The 21,445-nt window shown below is 44.5% G+C and overlaps 1 protein-coding gene across 6 annotated transcripts in view; it reads left to right on the forward strand.

Annotated features, from left to right (window-relative positions):
- Positions 1-16,529: 16,529 nt before the first annotated feature.
- Positions 16,530-21,445, forward strand: part of PHACTR2 (phosphatase and actin regulator 2) — a 240,555-nt gene continuing 235,639 nt past the window's right edge. For 2 of the 6 annotated variants that reach the window (XM_032485064.1, XM_032485065.1), the window contains exon 1: positions 16,530-17,001. In XM_032485064.1, the coding sequence (XP_032340955.1) occupies positions 16,788-17,001 (214 nt within the window). In that variant the 5' untranslated portion in view covers positions 16,530-16,787. The remainder of the gene's footprint in view (positions 17,002-21,445) is intronic. The other 4 variants (XM_032485059.1, XM_032485058.1, XM_032485063.1 and 1 more) reach the window with 4 other exon arrangements.

Here is a 21,445-nt window from a genome sequence, read left to right on the forward strand (position 1 = left end):
GGTGGCTGATGTCCTCAGGGATGTCGTCAGCTGCCGAGGACACAGCCTGCATCTCCATATGGGAGTTGGATGGCTGCCACCAGCCAGTCTCAGCAGTTCCCAGAATTCCTCTGAAGGGGACAATGGAAGAAGTGAAACATTTGCCTAACGTCTGACATCCACACACAGTCTCTCTCTGGAAATGCAGAAGAAAAGCACTGGGAACCCATGCTGTTCTTTATATAGTAAATAAACCAGCTTCACAGTAGAGACCGCGTATGACATGGGGAAAATAAATCCTGCCTTTTTCTGGCCTAGGGGTGGGGAGGACAAGAAGGAAGAGTGAAGGGAAGAGGCCAAGGGGTTCCAGAGGAGGCAAGAGAGCACAGTCTGAGAGCACCAGGACTCCTGTACTGGCTCCACCCTCTACTACAGGGCTGTGTGACCCTGAGTGAGACATGCAACCTCTCTGTACCTCAGCTTCCACACCTCCTAGATGTGAATGATAGTAGTACATCTTCCTCATAGGGTTGTTGTGAGACTTAAACCATGCGAAGCACATATTAAGCCTCATCTCAGTATAGACTAGTATTGTTTCATGTGTCAGATAAGTAAGGGGTGTCTGGGAGCAGTGGGCATTTCTGTCCTGATTCCCATTTAGGATTTGAGAGGAAGCTTCTTCAGCTGACAGCGAAATTTAACTAAATGGAGCCCTGTTAGATGGAAGGAGAAGCTGCTTTTAGCTTTCCTGGGTGACCTTAACACTCCAGTGATACAGACAAGACCCAGAAGTAGCTGAGAACCTAACAGGAAGAGTAGCTCCAGTGCTTCCCTGGGGCTGGGCTTCGGGGCCAAGGATCATGTGTTCTCAGCCATACCTCAGAGGACTCCAGGATACCAGAGAGCAGAGGTGGGCCTGATAGAGACCAGATTATGAGTTGTAGCAGCTTCAGGCTTCATCTGGGAACATCAACAGGTGAAGTATTGGCCCCCCTGGACCAGAAGAGGCAGGGGCACCATGTTCCTTTCCAGCACCTGGAGAACAGCACCTAAGCCTGGCACCTTAGGGATGAGCAGGGATGGAGAAGCATCTGAGGTCCTGAGCTTTTTTGCCCAAAGGAGAGCCCAAATATTTGCTAAAGAGGCTAATTTACAGGACCTGTCCTACATGTAATGAAGAATGAACAATTAATTTAGCTTACCAACCAGATGGTGTGCGTGTGGTGGTGGGGAGTTGGTCTGGGCCGGGCAGATGTGCTGGTCTGCAAAGCAAGCAGATTGACTATAAACAAAACAAGGGAGCCACATTTTCTCTGGATGACTGGATAGCCCAGGTAATTTTATGACTGTGATATGGAGCCAAGCATCAGAATGTGCAATCCACTTGCCTTCTCTTTCTGTCCTTCCCAATGTCTTCATTGAAAATTAACGATCTAATTAGTGTCTGTGCATGAAGGCCCAATTCAGGAAGAAGAGGTCTCTATCACACATCAAGTCTCCTTTCCTGTGGTCTTCGTGACTGTGTGGGTCAGCACAGAGGGTGGAGTTTCCACAGCCCTGGTTAGCAGTGGGAGGGAAGGGACCAGGTCCTCAGAGGAAGGGGAAGCAGAAAAAAAAAATAAATAAAAGGAACTAACAGAAAACCAAAACAGGGCTGGGCAAGAGAAAGAAGACATTAAAAAAAAAAAAAAAAAGCTTAAGAGCACAGAGCTGAATAAATAAGGTAACAGAAGAAACAACGAGTTCTGAGCTTGGAATCAAAAAACAAACAAACAAACAAAAAACCTACAATGCCCAGAAAAGCAAATAATGTGCAAGAATGATGAGCGATGAGAAGGAAGACAGGGATGTGGTCGAGGGACCCAAAGGCAATGCCAACGTTGCAAAGCAGTGTGAGAAACACAGGGGACCATCCGGAGGCTGAGTTAAGAGGAGGCTAGGAGTGTGTGAGAGCAAGCCTGCCAGCAGGGGGCAGGAGAGAGTGAACAGGGGAAGATGGGGAAAGGGGAGTGTGGGCCGGAAATGTGTGGGTGAGGAGGTGCGGGGAGAGGGAGAGAGAGCGCAGTCCTCTCTGCAGTCCGGCTCTAGATGGGCGCATTTGCTTTCGGAGGGAGGACGCAGGATAGATCACCTACAGCCTGGCAGGGCTGTGCTTTCTTAATGCGCTGCCGGCTCTTACTAGGAACTATTCAGATGGCGTCCGTAGCTGTGATGTGCCACACTGGCATTTTTGTTCTCATTTTTTCTTTTTTTTTTTAATATTTATTTTCCTACTTGTTAAGCCTTTCCCATTTGTTAATCTAAGAAAACCCGTTTCTTTCTTTTCTTTCTTTTTTAAATTTCCGTGGCGGAGGCACTGGGGATTGAAATGAGGCTGCCAATCATGCACTCTAACCACGGAGCCATACTCCCCCCCCCCCCCCCCGCCCCGTTCTCATTTCTTTTAAGTGAAGAATGAAGGCTCTGATGCAGAGCATTGAGCTGGGAACTGCCGGGCTGCATTCTGACTTTCCTGGGCCCCTTCCTCCTCCATGAAAACAAGCAAACAAGCGAACAAAATACGTATTTTATGACTATGTTGGAGTAAAGGCAAATATATTAACATTATATATTAGAACATTTTTCTTTAACCTAAAAGGTCTTTTTCCCCCTTCAGATTTTTGAAGAAATTAAAACATTTTGTGGGTCTCTACAAGCATGATGGACCTGGGCACTGTGCCTGTTCCACCGATGGACAAGTCAGACCTGGAGAACCCAGAGATACAGGGTAATAAGCACTGAAAATATACAGAGAGATTAGATGAAATGTTGATATTAATACGAGCCAGGCTAAGTGCATTGGAATAGCCCTGACTGAATGTGGCCATCATGAGAATTCCATGATCATAGGGAGAGGGTTTTTAAGGTGTGGGTATATGCTGTTTAGTGCTTCCTGTATGCTGGGCGTTCTTCTAAGTATTTAAAGATACATACACAGTATGTATCTCTATCTATTTGTCTGTCTGTCTGTCTGTCTATCTATGTAACTACATATAGTTTCATTGCATCCTTATTAGGCACTTTTATTATCCCCATTCTACAGATGAGGACAAGAGGCCCAGAGAGGCTAAATAACTTACCTAAATTGACTAGGATCCATGTTTTTAACTAAACTGAGGAGAGTCACCTGGACTCCGGTGATTGTGTGACTGAAACACAGAATCCACTCTTTCATTCATTTAGTCATTACTCCTTTATTTCATTAGAGGGAGATGTATTTATTTAGCCCTGACTCTGTGCCAAGCACTGAGCTGGGCCCAGCAGATGCAATGGCAAGAAAACAGACCCAGTCCTTTCCATCACATGGCTTCCTCTCTAGTGTGAAATATGGACATTAAACAAATAACCCAAATAAAAGACTGCAAACTGGGGTATATGCTATGAAGTACAGAATACTATGAAAGCATATGGTATGGGACCTCAGTCAAGTCTTATGGTCAGAAATGTCTTCCCTAGGGAATTAAAATTTAAACTGAGGCCTCGCAAGCATGAATGAGTGAATTAGGTAGACAGACAGAGGGAGCAAAGGTGTTTCAAACAGAGGCCAACAGCATGAGTCAGGTGCCAGGGTACCAGCCCTTAAGAAGCTTCCAAGACTCTGTTGCCCTCAAGAACCAGAGTCCAGAGTGAAGAGAGAAGGAACCCACAGAGGTAAGCAATGATGAGGTGCTGCTGTGAGAGGGAGGTGTGGAGCGTCTGAGTAATGGGAGGGAGAGCACCGGGGTGGGAGTATGCCAAGCAATAATCTAAGGGGAAGACCTATAAGGAAGACTCAAGAAGCCTCAAGCAATTTTCATGAGAGGCAGGTCGGGGGGTCTTATCCATGAGCCCTGAAGGCTATTGACTGGAAGAGCTGAAGATGTTAGAGTTATCCAGAGTCAGTCCTGCAGACAGAGTCTAACAAAGGAGAAATTGCTATGATCTTCTGAAAAGACGACCAGACTCCCGTGGTAGGCTGCAGAGGTGAGACCCGTGGAGCTAAGGAGGATTACATCACGACGCAGTGGTCAGTGTAGACAAGCCGGTGTGCGCAGTGCTGAGGTGCTGGCTCCTCTGAAGAGATGTCCTGCCTGACAGGATGGCATCCAGCAGAGACTCCTTTCTCACATTATTATCTGTAGAATCTCCTATGGAGGAATAAAGATGGTGGCGTACGTCACACACTTGACTGCAGTTCCTGGAAGTCGTCTAGATGGGGGCCGCATCGCAGTTCCCTTCACGATGCATTCTCTTCATCCATGAATGTTGATGCCTTGAGAACCTACCAGAAAGAATTTCATTCATTCTCTAAAGCTCAGTAAAGCCCACATGAACTGACCCCAGCATTGCTCAAATGTTCGTCCCCAAAAATAAAAGAGCCCCTCAAATATCTGTATAAGGTTTGTTCTCTTTATGTTTTCCCAGTTTTCCTCACAGGAAATCTAAAATGTAAACCACGTAGCTAGTCATTAACAAGTAAAATGGGATTATAAAAATGGACACTCAGGACAGTCTTCCAGAAACTACTATGAAGTCTTCCTGCTTATTTTTGAAGGCAAGATCGTAGCTGAACACTTTTATATCCACCACTGAGCAATGGAACACATGAGGAGCTCCCAGGACTGCCTTACTTTTGTCCAAAATGTTGACTCTTGTTCTTACAGGTATGGATTCATCCTCAGAATAACAGGATTTTTTCATTTATTTTTTTTTTCCTCCAGTGCAGGATTGGATCCTGTCTTTGTTTAAACTTTTGTGATTTTGTTCATAGTGTTTTGCTTGTCTGTATTAATTTTGCCTTGATACCCACTTGTCTTCTTGGCAGAAAACTTCTTATCTCCCTCTTTTGACATGAGCTGTCATAGGCACTCACAATATTCCAAAAGAAGGAAGCCTAACTCCCGTGTCCCGGTGGGGCGAGCACTGTTGTTGGACTGTCTGCAACTGAACTGCTTCTTGCTGCTTCCTGTGCTGGATGTGAAATTTGTTGTGAACTGCACTCCAGAGTAAAAGAAACAATTCTGGTTCTGTGCCGTGGCACATTTGGTGATGGCCCTTTGGGTTCTTGAAGAGAAGATGCTCCCATGCTCTTTGTTTCCCACACATGGTCAGCTTCCTGGGTGCTCAGGAGGTTGGTTCTCACGATGGTTAGCTCTGCCTGGCTAGCTCATGGAATTCGCACAGATGGCCATCTCTTGCTTGACCGTGATCCACGTACACGGGTTCTCAAGGTGGTAGGTCTTTGTAGTCCGCTCTTTCAGTTTAGAGTCTGCAGTAGGCAAAATAGCAGCACCCCTCCCCCAAGGACGTCCACTCCTGATCCTCAGAACCCATAAAGAAGTTACGTTAGATGGCAAAGGGGAGTTTAGACTGCAGGTGGAATTAAGGTTGCTATTATGCTGACCCTGAAACAAGGAGATTAGCTGGGATTATTTGGGTGAGCCCAGTGTAACCCACAAAGGTTTTAAAGTGGGGGGGAGAGATGCAGAAGAGTCAGAACCAGAAGGGTGGTATCATGAGAAAGGCTTGACTGGTCATGGCTAGCTTTGAAGACGGACAAGAGTCAGGAGCCAAAGAATCTTTCAGCCTCTAAAAGCTGAAAAATGAAAGCCCCCTAGAGATTCCAGAAGGAGCACAGATCTGCTAACACCTTGATTTTAGCTCAGTGAGACCATTTTGGACTCTGACCTCCAGAACTGTAAGATAATAGACTTGTGTTGTTTTTAGCAACTGAGTTTGTGGTAATTTGTTTCAACAGCAATAGGAAATTAATCACACATTTGACCTCACTAAATTCCTAGGGTACTGGTCCCTGAGTTTTCAAGGTGGTAGCTCTCCATGGTCCCTTCTTTTGGCTTGCACATGGAGATGTCTCCCAGAGGGCCTAGGGGCCCATGTCTGGATTTTCAAAGTGACAGATCTTTTTTGGTTTGTTAATTTTTGTTTTTGATTGAAGTATAGTTGATTTACTATGTTGTATAAATTTCTGGTATACAGCTTAGTGATTTATCTATATATGTTCCTTTTCATATTCTTTTTCATTACAGGCCATTATGAGGTATTGCATATAGTTCCCTGTGCTGTATACAGTAGGATTCAGAAAATCTGTTCTTCTCTCCTTCCCAGGGAATAAGCACTCAGTGCCAGGAGCAGAAACACTTTTCCTTGTAAATCCTCAAAACACAAAGGGCCTAACAAACACGGATATCAGAGCTACTCACTAATTTCCCAAAACAAGACCGTCTTCAGTGCTTCCAGGAGACCCCGTGGCTCACTGTGAGGGAGACTGAGTCTCCTTACCTTCCAAGGGGCCACATCTGCCCCATCTAGAAGTGGGTAAGAAAGAAGCCACACACGAAGCAGTCCACACAGTCTGTCCATTTATACAAAATTCTAGAAAATGCCAGCTCATCCACAATGACAAAAAAGGAGATCAATGGTCGTCCAGGGCTGTGGGAGAAGGGAGGGATAGACTGCAGAGAAGCAGGAGGAATCTTACAGGGGTGATAGAAATGTCAGTATCATGATTGTGGCAGTTTCACTGGTGTGTCTATCTGTCAAAATTGAATACACTGTATATTTAAATAGACAGAATGTATTGTATGTAAATTAAACCAGGGAGAGGGAGGAGGAGTGTTGCCCAAAGGAAAATCAAGTGACTATTAAAAACAAAATTGTCCACAACACAGAGAATATAGTTGAGGAGGATTTTTTTTTGCCCTCAGACTGAATATATGGTATTACTGGTGTGTGTCCTGCATAAAATTTAAAATTTTTATTTCATTCCTGTTACCATCTTTGATAGATAAGAATAATATCCTGCCACAATATGTTCTTAAGAAAAACTTGGAATAGAAGAATGGTTTCTACGATAATCATTAATATCTATTTCAAATCAAGAGCCAACTTCGTACTGAACAGTAAAATGCAATATCAACTTTTGCAAACCCTAACATAAATCTGGCTTTAACTTTAAATTTATTAAAAAATATTTCTTTGGGGAAAAAAATGAGTAAGATTCTAGAGGCATTCCCATTAGAATAAGGAGAAAACTGATATTTGTTATTGCTACAGAGTCCAAACTCGTTCTGCTCACTTCGCGACAGGCCAATAAATCAGGAGATGAGGTGCTGGGGCAAGGAATAGTGACTTCGTTCGGAGAGCTGACAGACCGAGAAGATGGCAGGCTAATGTCTTAGAGAATCATCTTATTCAAGTCAGAATTCAGGCTCCTTTTATACTAAAAGGGGAGGGGGTGTTGTTGGTTGTTGCAAACTTCTTGGTGTAGGAATTCTTTGTTCTTGGAATCCTTTGTTCTTGCAGCTGTCTATGTGGGTCAGGTCATGGTGCCCCTGTAAACTTCCAACAAAACAAATGTTTTCTATTCTGCAACTTGTTATCTTTATATAAGTGCAAAAATGTTAATATTCTTAAAGGTCAGAGCCTTGAGAATAGGCTCTCCTGTATATTTTAGGCTAAAGGCAACATTCTTTTACAAAAGGTGCAAAGCAAGCAAGACTAAGCCTAGAAAACAGGGCACAGGGTTAAAGCCAAAGAAACTGATCTCATATGGAGTCAGATTTGTTCTTTTCTATTTCATTATCACCAAATTTACTGGAAATTCTGGCTAAAAAATAAATAGATCATGTCTAAATAAGAGTTTTATTATTATCAAGGAGGAGAAAACATGCACTCTCCCTCTTCTTTCCTCTTCTTACTCCGTCATTGCCTTCTTTTTGTAAACGATATTATTATAGACCCCCCACACCCAAGAGAGAATCAACTAAAAACTCTTAGAGCGAAAAAGAGTTCAATAAGTTACTGTTATAGAGATGTAAAAATCAATAGCTTTCCTGTATACACAACAACTGGCTTGAAAAAGAAAAAGAATATTCCATTAACAATAGCAACCAAAAAAAAAAAAAAGTAAAATAGAAACTAAAAGTTAAACAATGAAGTGGACAAATATATTTTCTAGAAATATGAAAAAAATTGTACTCTTCATGACCTAAAAAGTGCTCATAGAAATCAATAAGGCTAAAATTCCTGCAGATAAACAGAGAAAGCACATGAACAACCATTCCACAAACAGGAAATGCAAATGCCCACTAAAGAGATCAAATAGGTGTTCAGATACCAGACTTTCAAAATGCTAATGATAACAACAAACACTTACCATTTTCTTGTCAATTTAGATTTTTTTTTTTTTAATTTTATGGCCATGCTGGCAAAGTATAATGGGTACTCTCAAAAACTGCAGACAAGGGTATAAACTGATACGATCTGTGAACCATAATGTAAACTGAATACAATATTTCTGTAAGGCAATTTACTTTTTACTTTGTTTCTTAATTGTTTTACATCATAGTTTTTAACTTTTATGAAGTCGGACTTACTTTTTCCTTTGTGATTTCTTTCATTACTTTCATTTCTAAAAAGTACTTTTTTACCTCATATTTTCTTTTTATGGTTTGTGCGTGTGTGGGGGTTTTTTTTTTTAAATATTTAACTCCTTAATCTATCTTTATTTTGTGTATCTTTATTAGTGAACGTGCCAAAGTCAGATTTAAAAAATAGTTTCCAAAGACTTTGGAAATTTTTCAGACACTGTCTTCATTGATTAATTCCCACTGATATGTGATGGCACCTCTATGACACACTAAAACTTAGATATATTTCGGACTTTTTAGGATTCCACATTCTGTTCTATTGGCCTGGCCAGGGGTAGTGATGTGTAGTTAGAGCGTGGGCTCTGGAGCTTTGAACTTGGGACATTTTATTTATCCTTTCTATGCCTTTGTTCCTCATCCTTAAAATAGTGCTAGTAGATCCCTGTCGCAGGCTTTTGTGAGGATTAAATGTATTACACATTAAAGCACTTAGAGTGATGCCTAGTGTATACATTGTACATATTAAATAACTCTAATACACAAGCACCACACTGTTTTAATTATTACAACTTTTTTTTTTTAATATTGAATAAAACAAGTCTTCCTCATTTTTATTCCTTTAAAAAAAGAAAGCTAATTTTACCACATTTTCAAGCCAAAGATCTTGGAGTGAGCTCTGATTCACTGCTTCTCCTCATCCCCCACCTTCAATGCATCAGTATTTGAATTTTAAAAATACCTAGAATGATTTGTTTAATGTAATTCAGACCATGTCACTCTCCTGCTTAAAACCTTTCAAGCACTTCATTCCACTTGAATTAGTGGAGGGTCCAGAACCCCCTTACATCTCTGTGTCACAGTCACCACCCCTTGTTCATTTTCCCAGCCTCCCTGGCTGCCTTTCTGTGGTTCATTCTTCCAGTAGAGTTTTCACATCTGCTGGTCCCTCAGCCTGTAACAGTGCCCTCTGTGCTCTTGGTACCATCGCTACCTCATCTTTTAGTTCTGTACAAGGTCACATCTTCAGAAATGCTTTCCCTGGCCATCCTGGTTAAAGGAGTCCCTTCCTCCAGCTGTTTCCTATCAGATCACCTGATTAATTTTCTTCAAAGTATTACACATGTGAGAAATGACCTTGTTGGTTTAGTTTTTTCAGCCTTGCCTGCTGCATTCCAGGTTTCTCTGGGAGCTCCCTAAAGTCAGCCTCTTGCCCCCTCACTCCCACAGACCCGGGCTTCAGAACAAATCCTAGGATGGGAGGCTATTCTGAGGTAAAATGTAGCAGGAAACATATCGAGGAAGTTACTTCATCTTCTTTCTCTGCAGGGCAGTCTCATCCAGGAATTAAATTTTCACCTACTCCTCCCCCTTCTGGGAGTTCAAGCTTAAAATCAAACCAATCAAAAATTACCTGATCCCAAAGACTACCCCTAAACTGACCTCTGGTGTTTGTTATTATTGGTGTTTGTTTGTTTTGTTTGTTTTTTTGTTTTCCCACCTCCCACTTCCAGTACCAGGCAGCTGGAGATGCATTCAGAAGGGACAAGAGATAATTTTGTCTCCCAGAACAGTAGACCTGTGCTTCCTGGGAGCCATATAATAATAGCATCTTAACTTAAAAAAAGAAAATGTTTTTATATGTGAGTACAAGGCCTCCAGATGGGAGAAGTTTCTAAGCACAGAGTAATGTCTAAGCACATCTCTGTTTGCTGAAAGTCATGGCCATTTAAGAGAATTAGGCTGGATTGTCCCCAAAGGAAGGAAAGGAAAGGCAACTTGGTAGGTTCCCCCCACCCCACCTTTTTTTCCTTGATGTGTAATTTACACACAGTAAATTTTCCTTTTGTTGGCATATAATTCTATGACTTTTGACAAATACAGTTGTTTACTTACCACCACAATCAAGACTCGAACTGTTCCGTTAGCCAAAAAGGTCATCCCCCCTCTACTCCCAGCAACTGGCAACTACTGCTCTGTTTTCTGTCCCAATCATTTTGCCTTTTCCAGAATATCACTGAAGCGGAACGATACCATACAGGGCCATTGGAGTCTGGCTTCTTTTACTTAGCGTAATGCTTCTGAGGTCCTTCCATGCTGTATGTGCCAGTAGCCCATAGATTTATGTTGCTAAGCAGTATTCCACTGTATGATGTACTTACTTGGGTTGTTTTCAGTTTTGGGAGATTATGAATAAAGCTAACACTTGCTTTCAGGTTTTTGCATGAATATGAGTTTTCATTTCTCTTGGGCAAAGACTTATGAATGGGATTGCTGGGTCAAGGTTTAATGTGCATTTCCCTTTATGAAAACTGCCAAACTAGTTTCCAAAGTGGCTGTGCCCTTTTGCATTCCCACCAACAACTGTTTTGAATTGAGTTGAATTGAGAAGGACCCAATCTCTCAGTTTTCTGGACACATCCACCCCCACTGGGAATGGGGTTGAGACTTTTGACATCTGAGTGATGGGCACCTTAGCACCTTCTCTGACAGTCTTCAAGAAGTCAGGACATGGAAGGGGTGGCTTCTGTATGGACTGGGTATCCTGGACACAACATGCTGATGCCACAGAAGTCTAGGTGAAGGCGACCACTAGACTAAAAAGCAAAACAGTCCTCTCCTATCTTCCTAAATCTGAAAGCACCAAGGTTCTTATTTAATCCAAGAAGAAGGAAGGAATTCTGGAAAATGTATTTTGGGCAACCTTTGTAGATGGAGCTGAGCTGGGTGTGATTAATGGAAATAAAGAAATAAAATGCATATCCCAAATGTCTTAGAGCATTGTATTGAGTTCCCAGCATATGCTAGTCATTACACTCAGCACCTTATATACATGTTTCAATCCTTAAAACAACCCAACAAATTAAGTATATACATCATTTAGGTATCAGATTTAGGTATCAAAATTGAAGCAAAAGATAATGACTATGATCGTGTTACTATTCTGTTTAAATCCTTTGACAACCTCTCTGTTTCACAACCCCACTTCCCCACTTTCCTCCAAGAATCCAGCCAGACTGACCTCCATATTCCTCTCTACAGTTTCTTACCCTGGGGCCCAGCACAGGGTATTCCTTCCCCCAGTAGGCTTTCCCTGCCTCTTTCTGTTTTTCATTCCTTCTCACTTTTTTGACCCGTTTCTTGTGTTCTCTCCATTGAAGCTTTCTCTCAGCCATCCAAAAAGGGTCAGTGATTCCCTTCCTTATCTCTCTGCTGTCTCCTAGGCTCTTAGTCTGAGATTAGAGAGATGCCTTTACCTCTGTGTGGGCAGCACAGAGCCTGGGCATCTTAGGACAGAGCAGCTGTTTTTAGAATGAGAAGAAGGAAGGGAGGAAGAAAGAGAGGAAGGGAGAAAGGGAGGTGTACGCAGCCTAGTACCATAAAGAGAAATGGTAGTTTGGGTTCAAAACTATGAACCAGCTTTGGCCCTTTTCATAAAACAATTCCATCTCCAAGGTAAAATGAATACAAATAAAAATTTTCATAGAACCAGACCAGATCTCAGACCAGAAGAAAATTAGAGGTCATCAAAACTAGTTTCCTCATAGACATGGAAAAACAAACTATGGTTACCAAAGGGGAAAGGAGAAGGGAGAGAGAAATTAGGACTTTGCAATTGACATACACACACTACTGTATATAAAATAGGTAAACAACAAGGACCTACTGTGTAGCACAGGGAACTATATTCAATATCTTGTAATAATCTATAATGGAAAAGAATCTGAAAAAGAATAGATATATGTATATATATGTATGACTGAATCACCTTGTTGAGTACTTGAAACTAATACAACATTGCAAATCAACTATACTTCAATAAAAACAAAAAACAAAGCCTAGTTTCCTTTGTCTTCTTTTTTTTTCTTCTTTTTTTTTAATGTGACCTTAAATGCAGACCTACTTTCACTATATTATAGTCCTTTACCCTCATTTCCTTTGTTACCAACTCTGTTTATTACCTGGATTCTTTGCCTTTCTGGTTTTTTGTTTTTTTTGTTTTTTCATTTTGACTGTGTATCATCCATTCTGATCTCGACCACTTCTTTTCTGATATTACTTTGGTCTCCTTTCTTTCACTCATGGAGATTTTATCTACCTGCATTAAAGAAACAATATTGTCCATGAGGCACTCATTTCTAATGCCATGTATTTTGTAATAGTATTTCTCAAGAAAACACAGGTTCTGTATTGGTGTAAGTTTTACATATAAAGCCTGATAAATGAAACTTTGTGTATATGTGGGGGAAGGGGAAGACAACAACAAAAAATTGCAATTATAATAATGATCCATAAGCTCCTGCTGAAAGCAGTGTGTACTGAGCACTACTAGGCAGATCAAACTAGTCAATACATTTTCACTTACATCTTTTGTAATCTAAGTCATAATTTAAGGTAAAATGGTAAAACAAGGAGATAATATTTTTGGTGTGTTAAATCAGTTACCACACTCTATGTCATTAAAAGTAATTCCTTTTTCATCTTCAGTCTTTGTTGCCAACCTTTCAGAAATGAGATTTAATGAAAAGAGCTGAACAAACAAATACAGTAATAGCACCGAGAAACATTTTGCTTTGAAAAACTGAACCATCTGCCTCTCTTTTTATCAGTCTGTCAAATAGCTTATGTTTATTAAGTGCTGGACAAAATATTGTCCTAGGTGCTGAGGGACATTGCTAAGGAAATTGAAATCTTATATCAGGATGAGATAAGATCAACAAAACCGGAAATAAACAGAACCCCCAGTAGATATTATGTCTCATCATTTTAGGATTGCACAGACAAAATGGTATTTGAAATGTGAATCCTAATCTACTTCTTATCTACCTTTTCAGGCTCAAAATTTAGCTACTTCCCATTCTCCAGCCATGACAGTGTCTTGAGGAGCCCCACTTCCTCAAGCACCTGTGTCCTTCAAATGCCCTCTCTCATCCTGTCAGGTGCCACTTCCTCTGGGAAGCCTTCCTTGATCCTCCCACTCAGACAGGTCGGGTGCCCACTCATCTGGGTTTCCATACAATCTTCCACGTACATCTCAGTTTTGTCACTTGTCATGAATTACTTGTTAATATCTGTCTCCTCAAATAGACTTCATTAACTGATTCATTCATCCAACACAGTGGTGCTGGGAGAACAGAGCCCAGTCTAGGTACTTCCTGCCCTGAGGCAGCTCACAGGGAGTGGGGGAGATAGATTAGTGCCCCACCAACTACAATCCTGTGTGAAAAAGCACATAACAGAGGTACACATGGGATGTTACAGCCCTGTTCAGGGAGGGCCTTTGCCTGGCTCAGAGGTTGAGGAGGAGTCAGGAAGGGGAGACATTTGACCTGAGGTTTGAACCATCAGTGATGGTCGGTGAGTTTGGCAAAGTTAGGAAAAGTGGAGGATGGCGCTCCAGGCAAAGGAAACAGGGGTGCAAAGCTACTGAGAGAAGAGGAACAGGGAACCACAAATAGGTCTGCACACAAGAGAGCAGGGTGTGAATAACAGCAAGGAGGAAAGCGTTTGCAGCAGGTAGAGAAACCCTGATACGCCACGTCGAGAAGTGTACACATGAACATGTGTCCTGGGTACTTGTTTCAAAGGAACGTAAATGGGGGGGGGGCAGCAAAGTCTTGTGAGCATTTTGGAAAGATTATTCTAGGAATGAGACAGGGAGTCCGGGGGAAGAGAGTGGGCCTAGAAGCAGAGTCCCTTCCTTTAAGGGGAAACAGAAGGTGAAGTTTCAAGCTCAAGTGGCAGTGGAAGGGCAGGGATGAAATGCGTTCTGGAGGTATTTGTTTTAGATGGAAAACAGACAGAAGAGATTCATGGGGGAGGAAGGGTTCAGCTCTGGGAATGCTGACTGCCAAGTGTCAAGGAAACACCAAGAACAAGGCCCATTGGATTCCTGAGAGACCAGGAAAGAAGTCTGGACTGGAGGTAGAAATTTAGGAGAGATTTGTGCACAGTTTAAAGCTGAAGATGAGATTTCCTAGGAAAAACTATGTGAACTGAGTGAAGGCAAGAGACTGGACCCCTGGGGAGCACTGGGTCAGAACAGATGGAAATAAAAGATCCTGAGAAGAGGGTAAGGAGGAGGCAGAGAGCCTGGAGGAATAGCCAGTGAGAGGACTATCCCAGAAACCAGGCAAACAGCTCAGAAAAGGCACAAGTCATTCAGAGTGTGAAGGGCTGCAACGGGGGTCAGACTAAGTCAGACCTGAGAGGTCACCAGTACAGCTGGCAACTAAGTACTCACAAGTGACCTTGGCCAAAGCAGCCCCACGCAGCAGTGGGCGTAGAAGTCTTGCTGTAGATGGTAAAGAAATATAAGTGAGAAGAGAGGACTCTAAGGACAAAGGACTAGCAACTGGATGCTACTCTTTCTAGAAGCTTGGTTGTGAAAGGAAAATGCATGGAGGGATATAGGATTGAGGGTCTCCTCGAGGGCATGGAGTGCCTGGCACAGTGTCTGGCCCATGAAATGCACTCCAATATATATTCACTGAGTGAACGTTGAAATGATGAATTGCTGAATAACTAATAATGAGCGGGGGAAGATTTCATGTGTTCTGAAGTATTTCGTTACTCATTTACTTATTTTCAGAAAAGATGATGACCTAAGGGATAAACCCAAAAGGGAGGCACAGGAGGCCTGGAAGGATGGTGGAAACACTCATGCTGTAAGCGATGGAGAGTGTCCAGTGGGCTGAGATTCATGTGCAGGGAAGAGGCATATGTGCCCCAGCACGATGGCAGCTGGCAAGGGGAGCTACCCGCTAAGGAAGTGGACATGAGGAGCACAGACAGTGTCACCAGGTGATACAGTACACAGGATGGCAAATGATGATGACAAATACCATAGTAATCTACTGTGGATTATTCATGGAAAGTGGGAAATCCTTCCAAGGGCCCTTTCAATCCTACCAGTGACCTATCTTCCGAAACAATGCAAGTCAATGCTCTAAAGCAGAGGCATCTTTTTTCTGTCCTAAACCACACAAGATATCAAGGAAGTAAAGTGACACTTGGAGTCATGGAAATTGAAGAGGTGGGAAACTAGGAGCTATTGAGAGCAGAACCAGGCAGGCATGGCTGACTTTGGAGAAATGGACCTGTATTTGGACAGTTTTCACAGCAAAACTGGAATCATCCTGCCCGCCCCACAGGGTTGCTGTGAGAATCATTGGTGAAAGCCCTTTTAAATTATTAAGGGCAAGCTGTATGACCAAGTTGCTAATAAAGACCTCTGTGGGTATTAATCTACCTCTTTTGCTTGCATCCCTCACTTCTGTCCCCACTCTCCCTTTTCTTACCCCCTCTGCTTGGGTTGGTTTTTTCATTAAAAGATATCATGTGTGTAAAGTGTCTGACATCACACCTGGAACATGGGCGTGTGTGTGTCAATAAATGTTAATTGCTAACCCTTCCCATCTTGTCTCCTTCTGTTCTTGCTGCCTGACTATGGCCCGTGGGTGATCCCAGGGACGTTTGTCCCTTGCCAAAAAGAGCTTTCAGGAATGGTGACTTCTGAGTCTGATTTGGGGCAAGTCACAACTTGGGGGCCTAATTGTGAAACTGATAAAGCTTAGGTTGTAAAATCATCTGCTGAATCCGCAAAATCTCCATTGCCCATTTTGCACAGTCCTACAAGGCATGGTGGTAAAGTAGGTGACTCCCAACCAACAGCAGATGGAGCTGGGAGACCCGTCTTTCCGCTAGAAAGCACTGACTCAGATTTAAAATTTGTTATTTACTCAGATATTTGGAAGACTGGCCTTTAAACATGACGTAGGAGCCTACCCAGCAGACAGAAACCCAGGAATGTGGGGATAGGTGGGAGGTGGGGAGGGCTTCCAGGACAAGAGGTGAGAGGGGAAGGTCACTGGCCTTGACTTAAGGAACTCCAGATCCGCCACGAACCCACCAGCACGTCTAGAGCTTTGGCACTGCAATTTCCTACCCGTAAACTAGGGACGATCCTTTCGGTTCCACCCCCGCGCCCCCCAAATGAAAACTGCACTGTTAATCTTGACCTTGCACCCCAGCTCCTGAAGCCCCAACTTTGATAATTTGAGGCCTGCTAGCTGGGTGACGCCCAGAGGGGACCCTCCTGCTGCCGTCCTCCAAAGGGCAGAGCCTGCGCCCAGGGGGAGGAGCAGCGGGCAGGTTCGCGGGCACAGAAGGCGGCCCAGCTCCGAGCGCTGCGGCTTTCGCCCGCGGGAGCGTGAGCCGGCTGTAGGCGGCTCCTTCCTGTGCAAACTTTTCTGTCCTCTTCCTCCTCCCGCCCTCCCCACCGGCTTCTCGGCGCCCGGCGTCCAGCCTCCCCGCCCTTGTCGCTGCCTCGGGGTCGCCGCGCGCGGGGCAGCGCGGTCCTCGGCGCCGGCCCCACCCCGCGCTCTGGGCCGCCGGGAGCCGATGGCCGAGGCGGGAAGGAGCCCCGCGGAGTCCTCGGGCGAACCGGCCGGGCAGGCGGCGGCCGAGGTCCACGAGCCCGAGGCGCCCGCCCGGCCGCCGGCGCCTGCCCTGCGCAGGCTGCCCGGGGACCCGAGCCCCCGTGGCCGCTCTCAGAGCGACCTGTCGTCGTGCTCGAGTCGGGGCCGCCCGCTCCGGGTCCACATCTCCGGCTCAGGTAAGGGCGGCTGGGCGCTGGGGGCCAAGGGAGGGCCGGCGGGGGCAGGTGGTTGCGACGAAGACCCGGCCAGCGCGGCCGAGCCGGCTGTCAGCGGGAAGGGAGAAGCGTCTTGCAGGGGTTGGGGGGGGGCGGGGTGCAAAGCTGAAGTCCCCTTCCCCCGCCCTCGCCGTTCCCCTCCTTGGCTGCGGGCGGCTCGGTATCCTCGTTCGAAGATGCTCCAACGCGGCTACAGCCGGTGCGCCGGGTGGTCGCGCGTTTCTCCGGGGCGAGATGCTGCCTCTGCGATGGGGAGCGCTCCCGCGCGGCTGTGTGGCCGTGCGGCGCCGGGAGCACTGGCTGCTCTGGTTCTTAGGCTTGTCCATCAGGAAGAGGACCCTTCCCTCGGTCTTCAGCGCGACTTTGGTCCCTCGGAAGGGTGCGGTCCTCTTATTTGAGTTGTAGGGGGAGGCGGTGTTGGGGCCAATGCAAATCTTGAAAACCCTCTCAACTGCTCATGCTTCTGAAATAAAGCCTTCTGCGGGGAGGAGATGGAGGGCGGTTACTGGCCAGTGGACCCGGGGTGTGAGTTTTTCTTCCCTATAAAACCCCACACAGGTGGTGTTGAGAGTGTGGCCGTGCTGTCGGTTCATCTGATCCTTCAGTTTGACAAAGCCTGGAGCCAGCATCTCTGCGGTAGCGCCGGCATTCTGGCCCTTGCCTGGCCCCCTGGCTCCCCTCGGCGCGGTGTGCGCCACCAGCTCGGGCTGCTCTGTGCACCGACGGGCAGAACCAGGCTGAGGGCCGGTGCTGCCAGCGCCGAGCTGTGTAACGTGGGGCCAATCACTTAACCTTGTCCCTCATATCTCGGTATTTAAAGTGGGAATGAGAATGTGGAACCACCACGTGGCAAGGTTATGGGGATTAAATAATTAATCGTTTTTAAATGCTTTTGAGCAAAGCATTATCTTGAGAACTAGAGAACTGTTTTTAAAAAGTCCATAGGACTTGTTAAGTTTCTACAGATTGTTTTCTGATTTGCAATCTAGGGAGGATGAGTGGGAGCTGGTTAAGCTGGGACTGAAGCTAACATCAAAGCTACCAACAGCCGCGACAGGCCAGTGCACCCACGCTCCCGTCCGCCATTACCCACCTCAGGCTCTGTGCCCAGGGGTCAGGCCCTTGCAACTCACTCCTACCTGAAGCCTAGTTTCCCCTTCAAAAAGGGTACATTTCCATGTCTCTGACTCCACTCCACCCCCAAGCTAGCTCCATGTTCTATCAAAGCCCTCTTTCTTATTCTTCTAACATCATTTTTGTCATGCAGTGTGTATGCTTAGAAAACATCAGAGATACTGGTGATCTGACTTTGCAGATCAGTTTGCTTAGAGCAGGTCAGAATTGTTAAGTACAAGCAGTGGTTATGAGACATGCATCGAGGGTCTTCTGTCAGGTTCACGTTGTAGAAAGTGTTGAGCTGAATGCATTTTACCTCCTGGTGTTTATGTCTGGGCCAAACTGAACTCTAGCCATGGATAATCTTGATTGATTTTTTACAAAGATGAACCGTTCAGATGACTCTAAAGAGACAACTGAAAATTCGTCCAGTTGGTCACTGTCGATAAACGAATCATAGCTTGTATCACCATTTCTCCCTTTCAAAGATGGAAGTTAAGGCTCACGTGCAGAAACAGGGCAGTAAAAACCTTTTAAATATGATGGTGCAAAGCACACATCACATGAACTGTGGGCTGCAATTTATAAAATTGTTTTACTTCAAGGACTCTGTCTTCTGTGCACTCTTAAATGATATTAGGAAGTGACAGCTTTTAGTGACACCCTGCACCCCAGGATGCTGACCATGTGTGAGAGAGTGAACTTCTGTGTGACTGTATTTCATCTTCAGAACTGAGCCTTGGATTTCTTTAAGAGCAGGCTCAAGGTGATGAGGAGATCCCCACATTTCTTAAGAATCAGAGAGAAAAAGAATGAGTTGGTCCCTCATTGACACACACAGAGTATTTTCCCCCAGAACCCCGCAGCCTCTGCCGCCAGGCCGGATGGATGGAGAATCAGTCAGATGACTGGGCTGGATAACGGAATTGTCTTAGAGGCACAACAGAAAGATTACAACATCTTGGGAAAACATTCTGTGGCCTGATGGAGGGTAGCCTGATTCCCAGGCCCTCCCCAGAGGTTCTGGGCACACAAGTGGGCAGTATCCAAAGCTGGGTCATATGAGGGAGCACTGGCCTCACCTCAGAATCTTGGACCCCACCCTAGACCTGCTTAATCTCAATCTGCATCTCACAAGATCCCCAGATTGTTTTAGGCACATTGACATTTAAGAAACATTACTCTCTGCCACTGGTTTTCAAAGTTGATTACACATAGGAGTCAGTTGGAGAGTTAAAAAAAAAAACCCACCACCCTACAACAAAACAATTTGTGGCTAGATCTCAGCACCTGGGATTCTGATTTTATTGGCATCAGGTGCACCCTGGGCATTAGGTGATTCTCGTGGGCAGCAAGGTTTGAGAACCACCTTGCTATGGCCTGTATGTCCACACGGCTCGCTGCCATATGTCTTGTGACACTGTGACCAGGCTTGGCCTGAGCAAGTGTGAGGTTGAAGAGTCTTATTTAGTACGTTCTCACATCCCTGTTGGTATTGTCTTCTGTTGCTGCCACCTCCCAAGTGGCTTTTACCACCCTGCTTCTTGATTTTGGTTAGTTGTCAAGAAGTCCTTCCTAAGAGTTAATTTCCTTAAAAAAATTTTTTTCTTTGTTTTTTTTTTGGGGGGGGTTATTTATTTATTTACTATGTTGTATTGGTTTTTTATTTATTTTTTTGATGGAGGTACTGGGGATTGAACCAGGACCTCATGCGTGCTAAGAATACACTCTACCACTGAGCTATATCCTCCCCTCTAAGGGTTAATTTCTAATATTGAGTGAATTACCTGGTGTGAGACCCCAGGAGAGTGTTGAGGGGTAGGGGACATCATATGTTGCAGTGGTGTGTGGCCGGGAGGAAGCAGAGGAGGGGCAGGAAGAGAAGACTAGAAAGTATCCTTCAAGGGTTATCAGAATAGAGCCTCACTCCAGAACACCCACCCATCTTGGCTACCCCCACCTGTCACCCCACCTCCCACCCCTACTTCCTCTCTGCCTTTCTCTCCATGAAAGAATAATAAAAACTTGAAACTCGAAAAGTTTGCCTACTATGCCAACAAAAGACAGTCCAATACAAAAAAAAAATTTTTTTAAAGACCAGCTCTGTGCTTGCACTGCATTGATGTGTTGATATCACAAGAGAATCCACTTCCTCTGTCTGTGCTTTATTATTGGATTTTTGTCAAGAAAAGCATCTCTGGCTTCAGCGGCTTTTATTTAACTTGTGATTTGAATGGTTAATTTTCCACGTGATAAAAATGCACGTGCTTTGCCAGCAAAAATTCTAGTTTTAAATTTTAAATTTGTACAAAAAATGTGAAGAAAGCCACATATTTTCAAATAAGCACATTTAAAAATACAACTCAAGTTATATTGGAATTGATACATCAGCCCTTTTACTGAGCTTAGAAAAATGGAGGTTGGTTTTGCTTTATGAGTTTTGAACTCACGGTTCTGAAATTCAACAAAAATTCTGGATTTTTAAAGTTTCGTTCTTTGTAAATAAAGTGATGTTTTATCCATTTAAAAGAGTAAAGTCCCCAAACAAGCTTTGCATAGTAGATGGACAGGTTGTCTCTTAATTTTCAGGCCAAACTTTTTCCGCATTGGGAACTTTAATACATTCAGTGGATTCTGATGTGCTTTTCTGATAAGCCCAATGTTTTGTGAATAAAGAAACTTAAGACACAGCCCAGGACTTATTCCTGTTGTAAGCGCTCAGCAAGTACTGACTGTGGACCTGCTGTGTGCCAGGTGCTGTGCTGGGCTCATCGGGCTGTAGGGAGAACCAACAGGTATTTACTGTCATTAAGCGATGACTCTTAGTCTCGCACTTAGGGCTGCGCATACAGAGAGCATCTGAGCCACCTCAAAAAGGGCGGTATGAGTAGAGGGAAACTTTATCAGCTTGGTGTCCAGACACAGTCTCCGCTCCTTTGGTACCCTGATTCGTGCCTCCGCCATCCCCTTCTCCTCATTATATATATAGATGTATAGGTAATGGCAAATCCAGTATCTTTTTCTTGAGTCTTTCATCCTTAGTGTGTTCAGTGCTGAGTGGAGTGAGAAATCTAGCCAGCCTGGAGGTTCTGTCAGTCCATACCCACTGCTGACTGGCCACGGCCACCAGGTGCCACTGTCCAAAGGCGGATTCTGCACCTGATGGTCACCTGTCCCACTGGGGGAGGTTCTTGCTTGTCCACATCTTGCTAGCGCTCCCAGTGCCCTCTAAGGTTATAACTCTTCCAGTTGGTGCTTGCATGTTCAGCCATTGCTCCCCAAAGCATAA

Source organism: Camelus ferus, chromosome 8, assembly GCF_009834535.1.
Source record: "Camelus ferus isolate YT-003-E chromosome 8, BCGSAC_Cfer_1.0, whole genome shotgun sequence".
NCBI lineage: Eukaryota > Metazoa > Chordata > Mammalia > Artiodactyla > Camelidae > Camelus > Camelus ferus.